Source organism: Etheostoma cragini, chromosome 19, assembly GCF_013103735.1.
Source record: "Etheostoma cragini isolate CJK2018 chromosome 19, CSU_Ecrag_1.0, whole genome shotgun sequence".
NCBI lineage: Eukaryota > Metazoa > Chordata > Actinopteri > Perciformes > Percidae > Etheostoma > Etheostoma cragini.
In genome coordinates, this window is record NC_048425.1 from 15,604,763 (window position 1) to 15,614,052 (window position 9,290).

At 39.0% G+C, this 9,290-nt stretch overlaps 2 protein-coding genes across 6 annotated transcripts in view; both read left to right on the forward strand.

Annotated features, from left to right (window-relative positions):
- The first annotated feature begins 1,561 nt into the window (after positions 1-1,561).
- gabarapa (GABA(A) receptor-associated protein a) lies at positions 1,562-4,312 on the forward strand. Its single transcript, XM_034856537.1, has 4 exons — positions 1,562-1,825; positions 2,860-2,938; positions 3,042-3,160; positions 3,310-4,312. Exons 1-4 carry the CDS (start codon positions 1,736-1,738, stop codon positions 3,388-3,390), a joined length of 369 nt encoding a protein of 122 aa, XP_034712428.1. The 5' UTR covers positions 1,562-1,735; the 3' UTR covers positions 3,391-4,312.
- A 1,428-nt stretch (positions 4,313-5,740) lies between these two features.
- gps2 (G protein pathway suppressor 2) overlaps positions 5,741-9,290 on the forward strand; it is a 5,180-nt gene continuing 1,630 nt past the window's right edge. For 2 of the 5 annotated variants that reach the window (XM_034856456.1, XM_034856459.1), the window contains exons 1-9: positions 5,874-6,070; positions 6,486-6,603; positions 7,425-7,534; positions 7,678-7,793; positions 7,915-7,994; positions 8,104-8,183; positions 8,396-8,567; positions 8,856-8,939; positions 9,089-9,165. In XM_034856456.1, the coding sequence (XP_034712347.1) occupies positions 6,510-6,603; positions 7,425-7,534; positions 7,678-7,793; positions 7,915-7,994; positions 8,104-8,183; positions 8,396-8,567; positions 8,856-8,939; positions 9,089-9,165 (813 nt within the window). In that variant the 5' untranslated portion in view covers positions 5,874-6,070; positions 6,486-6,509. Of the gene's footprint in view, positions 6,071-6,485; positions 6,604-7,424; positions 7,535-7,677; positions 7,794-7,914; positions 7,995-8,103; positions 8,184-8,395; positions 8,568-8,855; positions 8,940-9,088; positions 9,166-9,290 lie in introns of all 5 variants that reach the window. The other 3 variants (XM_034856458.1, XM_034856460.1, XM_034856457.1) reach the window with 2 other exon arrangements.

Below are 9,290 nucleotides of genomic sequence, written 5' to 3' on the forward strand. Positions count from 1 at the left end.
CTTGGGATTTGTCACTGATGATAAAGAGCTTCTGTGTGAGAAATAAATTGGCAGGGAGCAAGAATGGCTAAGTCTATGGAGAACGTGGAACTGACTTTGAGGCCTTAGTTATGAGCACATCTCTTAGACAATCAAAGGAGAGGAAGAAGCAAAGGAAATGTCAGTGTTCACTTATGATGGCGTTTAAAATGACGTGTGGCTCTGTCATAAGTCAAGTCCCACAATAACCCTCATATTAAGACTCAACTTTTACTGTAGCCTAGAGCTTGCATGTTAACCTCGTCAGTAATTATTACTATTTTTTTCTTTTTTTTTTCTTCACCCTACTGGAAATCAATCCTGTCCACAAGTGACTCAGCACATTACGTCCTTTGCTAGAGCAGCAACTTTACCACAATCACCTAAAATAATCACTTAACTTTTTGGTTTAAACAGGGAGTTGCTTCACGTTGATGTTTTTTTTAATCTGTCGATGCGGACAGACAATCTCGTCATAGGACCCAGCATACTAGCAGCATGGCTAAATGCTAGCACCATGGGGAACACAATGGAAACACAAACGGTCGACACACCCACACCGCCGCACAACCCAAGACAACGGTCTCCATAGTAAGAGAAGTGAACTGGGGCATTTTTGTCATTTTAACATAGACATATAAATATTTTATTTATCCAGAAGGAAATTGGTACAAAATTTCAAAGTACAGATGGGAGTTAAGGTCAAGATGTCAGGCGTAATCATCAGTCACATGCACAATGTAGGCTACAGGTTAGCAACTTTTTCCATCCGTGTTTCCGTACATGGGAATTTGAATGACAAACTGTGATGTGCTGTTATCAGATTAATTACTTCTAATAATTAATTTTAATATATTTACAATCTCTAAAATAGACACGTGTTACAGTTAAAATGAACTAACATATTTGGTCTGTGAGTAGTTCTTTGTAAATGCCCCAAACTAGTAGGCCACATAAGATATTTTAAACCAGTAGTGTCTAGAAAATTGGCTTCCTTTATTATTCCACAAATAAAATGATTTATTAAAAACGGTTTAGCGGGATGAATAATGACGTCACTGACCACTTAATTATTTGTCTGATGTTGAGGCAACAGCGGAAATTGCGCAACTTCAAGCCAATAGCACTAAGCTCAGATAATGAGTGAATACACATTCAGTTACGATATTCCCCATTTATTTTTAGGACCCGCTGAATTACTGTGGAACCATATTTAGAGCAAAGTTAACCTATACAGCCAAAAATACAGTTTAATTTCGCATTTTTAGTTTATTTTCTCAAGCTAGCTGCTAACTGCTGGGCCTCGGTCATATGACAAGGACAGCTGCCTCTTCACTGCCCTGCTCTTCATATGTACGCGCGGTTGATCAAAATTAAATAGTTCCACAGAAAATGACATCCTAGATTTTAAACCACCTAAAAATATTTATTTCAAAATAAAATATTTCTCTTAAATAAACACCTGTTATCGGAACGTAGCGTTAATACGATCTGGTATAGCGTTAGTCTACTCCGCGAACAAGACTCTGCAACGTCATGTTGTTATTGTATCACTCCGCCACATTCGCACTAGGAAAACAGCTGTGGTGAGCTACAAGCTAGTTAGCAGTAACGTTTGTTTTTGTCGTGTGTGTCAGCGAGTCGAGCAGTTCTCTGAACAAACCGCTATCGTACAATCTCGGAGTGACCGACTTGTTGTCTGTCATCTCTTTTAAAGATGAAGTTTCAGTACAAAGAAGAGCACCCATTTGAGAAAAGGCGGTCCGAAGGCGAGAAAATAAGGAAGAAGTATCCGGACAGGGTACCTGTAAGTAGCTAACGTTAGCTTGGTAGCGTCAAATATGTTGTAATGCTAATGCAATTCAGTCTGTCGTTAATTACATGCAGTGTTTGCAGATAAAATAGATACATAATAATGTTGTTCAGTTTTAGGTCAAACTAATTATTCTATCTTTCCGCCACGTTAGTAAACAACACACCAGGTGACGTTAGCTACAAGCTATCATTAGAGGTTACCCAGAAAGAAACTCGGTTCGCACCGAGCAGGCCAATCCTTCCGTGTGTGTGTGTTTTTTTTTTTCTTCATTAAAGGATTCCTAAATCATAAACATAATAGAAGGTCATTTAACGCCACGCTGGTTATATCGGCCGTGGTACATTAAGATACATTACTACAGTTTTAAGTATTTAATGACGGATTATTATCTGGGTGGTGGTGTTGGCTATTTGTTGAAACGCTAAGAGCAGCGCACCTTAAAATAGAATGTCAACAAACAGGACTCTTGGTTTCGCCACCCTAGCTTCTCTAGAAGGTAGATTGTATAATTCACAGCCTTTGCCGTTTTTGACCAAATTTACCACAAGATATTCACATATGAAGAGCTGGAAGCATTATTTTTTTTTTCTTAAACATGAATGGTTAATGTTGTTGTTAAATTTTCTAGCCATCGACTAATCAGTTCAGCTCCATAATGACGTGCTACTGCCTGGTGTGTGGGCAGGTAGTACTATTTTTAGACTAAAGAGAAGAAACTTCAGTAGTTTAATTTTTGTACTCGGCCAATCCACTTTAATAAATCCTTGGTCTGAATTATAAACAAAAATATACTGGTGTCTTTCTAACTGAGTAAAATACCAGGTTCTATATACTGTTAAAATGAAATGCAACATCTGTTTTAACAATAGGTCAGTCATCGCTTCACTGATAACTGTGTATTCTCAGATCCCTTTTCTTAAAAAGGCAAAACACTCTTTTAAAGTAATCTTCACTCGATGCTCACAGCCTCCATTCAGTGGGAAATGTAATTTGCTAAGGACATGTGCAATCTTGTTCTTTTTCAGGTAATTGTGGAGAAAGCCCCCAAAGCTAGAATAGGAGATCTGGACAAGAAGAAATACCTTGTCCCCTCCGACCTGACAGGTAAATACTTCATTATGTGACAAGTTCCTGGACAAAATTTAAAAGACACCATTGTATAGTAATATCTAAAATTGTATCAATCTTGTTTACTCTTTTTGAACAGTGGGCCAGTTTTACTTCCTCATCCGGAAAAGAATCCACTTGCGAGCTGAGGATGCACTCTTCTTCTTTGTAAACAACGTCATTCCACCCACCTCAGCTACCATGGGACTGTTGTACCAGGCAAGAGTCATTTTCTACCTCACTGACCTACTCCAAGACTGTCTTTATCAGCGTATTGTGTCCCCCCCCCCCCACTTGTATTAAAGTGAGCTTCCCTCTACATTTTTTATGTCCTACTGATCTCTTTTTTTTTTGTCTCTCTTTAACAGGAGCATCATGAAGAGGACTTTTTCCTCTACATTGCCTACAGTGATGAGAGTGTGTACGGGAGCAGCCAAAGGGAAATCTGATCCCACTACCACCCTCCTCCAACCACTACTCACCTTTCTGAGACCTCCACCATTCATTCATTTAAATATTAAATCCAGCTCAGCAGCCTAGAGTTCCCAGAGTAAATATGTCCGATGCACTTTCACCACCCATACATTACCCCTCTCCCATCCATGTATGTCTTTATTATTCTGCAGTCGGGATTGTATTTGCCTCTACTTTTCTTTTCAGTAGCGACTTCGGTTAAGTGGTCTTGTGGCCAGTTATTTTTTCTAGCGTCGTGTTAATTGACCAAATTTTACTGAAAGAAACTGAGAAAGAATAATAAAACAATGTAAGAACTAGGCCGTAAACATAGTTACCCCAGGGTAAAGGGAAGAAAGGCATAGGATGTGAGTTCAAATCAACTCTCATTGACTGTTAATATGGATTATTGTTTGTCTGCTTTGTTGGCTTGCAGGAGTATAAAGTTTTGTTTTGGACTTTAGTTTGAGAAATGAATAGCATCTACTGGTTGAAGGCAGGTTATTGTGTGTCTGGCAGAGTAAAGGATAACTGTTTTGCAGCAGTTATTTTCCTAGAAAAAAAAGTAAAGTGGCTAGGTGATTTATTTTTTTAATTCACCAGCCACGGGAGTCTGACTGAGAATTTAGTGGGCTGCCCCGCATCTGAACTTAGCAAGGGGTAGAATAGATTTCAGACTAACCAATCATCCTCTGCTTTCAGTGGTAAGACTATTATGTTGACTGCTACTATAATTATTGTTGTTGTTGTTAATTTTAGATGGCTTAATTTCTAAAAGGTATTGTAAAGCTGAGTGCAATTTTCTTTTTTTAAGTCTTTTTTTTTTTTTTTTTAAACAAAACAATATTTGAACTCTGTATACAGCTGCATAACTGGCTCTTTCTCTCCACTCATACATGATAAAATGTGATGAAAAGCTGTGTTTCTTGTCTTTATTTATTATCTTAGGTCCTATTTGTTTGTCATTTGTTATATGACAGGATTAAAAAGGGTAACGTTTTTCTTTTTGGTATGGACTGCAAATTGACCAGATAGACCAACATCCTCCAGTCATATCAGCTACTATGGCTGCTTAAGTAACTTGTCGTTTTCCAAGTTGTGCAAAGCTCATATTAACTTTATTTGAATGTATACGCTAGTTTCCACCGGTAATGGTTAGAGGAACGAGGAGTGAACGCAGAAGAAACAGGACACATCAGTAACAGTAGGAAGCTGTTAGTTACATCAGCACAGGAAACAAACTACAAAATAAATACATTTCTACATGTTCACAGAAGGACTACAAATAATTGACCAACGATACAGACTGTGGACACATGACTGATGACAGGTTCCACAGGAGTCCGTGATGTTTGGCTGTTAGGAAACCAGCAGGTGAGCCCAATCAGCTGCAACCTGAAGGCTGGATGTGTGGTTCTTAAATAACATTATGTGACTGAACCGCTAGGGAGCGCTATGCTCCATTAAACTGGCCGCTTGATGGGCGTACCCCATTGGAAGAGTTGGAAAAATTGGTTTCATAAAAATAAATATCACTGAATCTGAATTGGAAATCACATTCATTATACAAAGGTGACAATATGTAAATCAATAGCGCTATTATGAAAATGGGCCCTTTATATATGGGGACCGTCTCTGTGGCGCCTCTTATTCGGCGTTGTTCGCACATTGGAAAGAAGCGCATGCGTCCAAACTGATATTGGACACTGAACACCCTGATTGGACGATGAGACTTGCCAGCGTCTCCGGCTAATAACCAGAAGGTTGGGGGTCCAAGCCCAGTCATGGACTTAGAAAAACATGTTACTAGACCAAAGTGACTAGAGAGGCTGACATCACTTCTCACACGTCAATACAGAGTACATTTGACTTGAAAATGGACTGAGGAAAAAACTATTTTATAACTATAACAGGTTGTCCTGATTTGTATTCTGATGTGCATTGCCAGTAGTAGTTAATTCTTCAAGAATAGCATGCTACAGTTTTTTTTTTAATTCATATTTGATACAATTTTTAGTCTTTTTAAAACATGAATAAGGTCTGTCAGTCAGACCACTTGCATTATGATATTTACCCATTAACTTGATTGACTTGGTCAGATAAGAAGTGAGTAATTAGATCTGTTTGTGTGAAAATTATGTAAATGGTGGACATTAAAAAAAAAAAAAGATATTCTTTTAAGATCTATAACAACATTTTCGTTTCTGAGGAGCGTCTTACAAATGTGTCTATAGTATGCATCTTATTAAGAAAAGATCATTTAAGTTTTCTTATTTAGACTGGGGAATCTGAGGATTGACTGAGGTAAAGGACTCATTGGAAAATAGGCATCAACAGAGTGATAGAGAAAGACTGTCTCTATGGTTCTGGACATCACCAGTGGGAGGCAGCAATGTTCTATCAGTGCCTAGTCTGCCTGAAAGAAAAATAGAAGAATGGCTGAGGCCTGTGTGGACTAAATACAATGGAAACTACAATTCCCAAAAAGCAATTCGGTGTCCTTTGAACTCGGAAGCGCAATATCGTCACCAAGGCTGAAAACCTTTCGTCTGTTTATATTTTGGGTAAATGTTTTTAATTTATCTTGTTCAACTGCTCCAGACACAATCAAGTCACCTTAAATTGAAAACCAAAAGACGGTGGGGTTTTTATTGAACGACCCTCAAAGCAACAAAAGTAAGATGTCTTGTCCTTTATTACTCCGCCACAGTAGACCTAACGTTATAAAAGATAACGCAACGTTACCATAACATACGTAGCTAATGCTAGTGCTATGCAACTAGCTAGCTAACGTTAACGTTCGTTCTTTGGGATGTTGGGGGAAAAAGTTTGCCGCTGCTTTGCATATTTAAGCTCCACACATCTTCGTCTTAAATTCTACCACAGTTTACTGCAGTTAGATTTAATTATGCTAACTTAGCTGTTAGCCGAATAGCAGCTAACCTAGGCCTTTTACCCTAGACGTATTATACAACGGTTGTATTTGTACTGGTTAACGACCCACTCTGATTGAGATATAGATAGTTGACACCATTACGTGAACCCCGGATACTTCTTGTGACATGTTACCACTGTTCTGTATGTGCACCAGCTGGCCCCTCCGCTGCCTGTTACCATGCCTGCCCTGCTGGACAGACCCAAGCTGTCCAACGCGATGGCCAGAGCCCTCCACAAGCACATCATGAGGGAGAGGGAGCGCAAGAGACAAGGTGTGCAGTGTGTGTTAAAACTAGCCTAGCCGAGTGTGCACTGTCACAACTGAAGAAGTGGACGTGTTATACTTGTGACTGGCTGCAAATACTACGTATCACAAAGATAAAATTGTGGTCAAATTGTTTCATTAATTCTTATTGATTTAGTCAATTTTAATTCTGCCATAATGACTCTGACTACTGCTTTAGAACTCTAGAACATACACCAGCATCAACGTCCTTTTTCTCCTAAATATGTATCTTACTGTACTCTCTTAGAAATACTGTGATTATTACAGATTGTGGGATAAGTGTTATTGGTGTCTGTTTATACGCAATACTTCAGGCATATCCACAACCTACAATATTCACTAGGATATTATGAAACCATAAAAGCAAATAGCTAATGCAGTTTTATTTTTAAATATAAATATAATATATTGCTGCTCAAAGGATTGGGGGTCAGAATGGCTAGAAGAGCATGCTGGCTTGCATATTGCAAAATCCGACCTGATGCAGTGGGACATCCTGGTATTTTTGGTACACTGCATTTTACAGACTATTTATTAGGACATACTAAATATTGGTTTTGTCTACAAAAATAGCATGGTAGTTTGGGTATTTGAGGCAGGACATTTTGAATAATTGGTGGACACATCAAGAAACCCATTTCAGTGTAGTAGCAAATCATTATAATTCAATTAAATTCTTCAGAATAAATATATTTTCATCTAAGTTTATACATTAGTACATTTTATTTCACATAAAAACATTTTTAACTAAGGGATTTGAACCTGTTTTTCACCACCACTGAACAACATAATTATCTGATCTTTCAGAGGAGGAAGAGGTGGACAAAATGATGGAGCAGAAGATGAAAGAGGAGGAAGAGAGGAAGAGGACAAAAGAAATAGAGGAGAGGATGTCTTTGGAGGAAACCAAAGAACAGGTTGGGGAAAAATTGAACATTTCAACTGCAATCTGTGCTTCCTACTCCATTTTTTTATTTTTCTGTCTTACCTTGGGGACAAATAATATATGGCAATTTTGTTTTCTTATACTATGATTCTCAACTAATCAACTAAACTGTAGGTAATGAAAATGGGGGAGAAACTTCAGGGACTCCAAGAAGAGAAACATCAACTCTTCTTACAGCTCAAGAAAGTACTTCATGAAGAGGAAAAGAGGCGCAGAAAGGAGCAGAGGTAGTAAGGATGACACAGCTTTTCAGTACTTTCAGTACATAACGGTATGACAGAATTTTTTTATTAAATCCAGAAGTTTATTTGAAGTATTTTTGGTATTCAGTTGCATTTTTGTCTTTTCCAGCGATATCACAACATTGACATCAGCCAGCTACCAGCCCAGCCTGCCCATGCACTCAGGGCAGCACCTCCTCAGCATTCAAGGTAAGGCAGTTTTCAAGTATTATTATGCCTAACCTATTTGGTTATCTGGAAAATTGTCTTTTTGACATTATTAGTATTAATCAACTGATCCTTCTCTTTGCCTCTTTAGGCAGTCCAGTCAGCCATAGTCGACCTGGTGCGCTACTTGGAGAACGTAGTAAACAGCTGTTCCCAGCATCTGTGATTCCAGTAAGTAAAGGGGGTGTTTCAATCGAATGTCTTTGCATAAAATATCTATCTAAAATAACTCGTCGCAGATACATATGTAATTTCTGTCCTGTGTGTTTAAAATTTGTCTCTGATTTATTTTCATTTTACACTTTTTAATCCATGTGCCTTGGAAATGCAAGTATTGCGTCTTACACTATCTATCCCTCCTCCTGCTTCTCCCTCGCTTTTAGGCACGTCACTATCAGACGGCTGGTTTCAGCACGGGCTCGGCAGAGCACGGGCAGTTCAGCGGAAGCCAAGGGGTCCATGAGCCCTACGGGGTGGCTCAGGCCCAGCATCCCTCCACCTACGCTCCTGGGCCATCAGTACCTGTCAGCTTCGCAAGCAGCTCTCAGATCAGAGGTAAATGACACTTGTCTGTTGAAGTAGCAGGGATCACACATCATCTGTAATATAAGGAAACTTGCACATTGAAATAAATTAATATTTATAGTGTAGTACATACAGTCTGAGATTTCCCTTCACGATTTGTAACCTTGATACGAATTCCCTAGTTCAGTAGTTTTTCCCTGGGATTACATTGTCCTTCATGCTTGTTGTGACATGCTCAGATCAATCATTTTAACCACATGAAAGTGGACTTTAGTGATTGTTATAAGACAAAGCTTTTTGGCTTTTGTTCTTCCACAGGTGCGTCTGCGTTTCAGGCCATGCAGTACCTCCCCCACCAGCAGGCTGGCTACCCCGTCCACGGTCACTTCACCTCCCAGCCGGGTCAGTTCTTCTGATGTTGTTGTCGTCGCGTCGTCGTCGTCATCGTCCTTGTGTTCCCACTGCTATTTCATCGCTAACCTGAGTGTAAGCTCTGGATTTAATGTAAATGATTGATTGATCATAAAAAGTAACCCTTGTATCTCATGCAGGATACATTCCCGGAGCAGGAATACCCCTCCAGAAGCAGCTGGAACATGCCAACCAACAGTCCGGCTTTACTGATGCAGTAAGAAATAAAATATCAACACATTACCAATATACATATTTAAATTTATTTCTACATATACAGTGGGTACGGAAAGTATTCAGACCCCTTTAAATTTTTCACTCTTTGTTTCATTGCAGCCATTT

What these genes read in the sequence shown, in the direction of transcription:
- gabarapa (XM_034856537.1), top strand. Translation starts at nt 1,736, where the DNA reads ATGAAGTTTCAGTACAAAGAAGAGCACCCATTTGAGAAAAGGCGGTCC. An exon ending in TGTCCCCTCCGACCTGACAG is followed by an intron (nt 2,939 to 3,041) that starts GTAAATACTTCA and finishes CTTTTTGAACAG; the next exon opens with TGGGCCAGTTTTACTTCCTC. An exon ending in CCATGGGACTGTTGTACCAG is followed by an intron (nt 3,161 to 3,309) that starts GCAAGAGTCATT and finishes TCTCTTTAACAG; the next exon opens with GAGCATCATGAAGAGGACTT.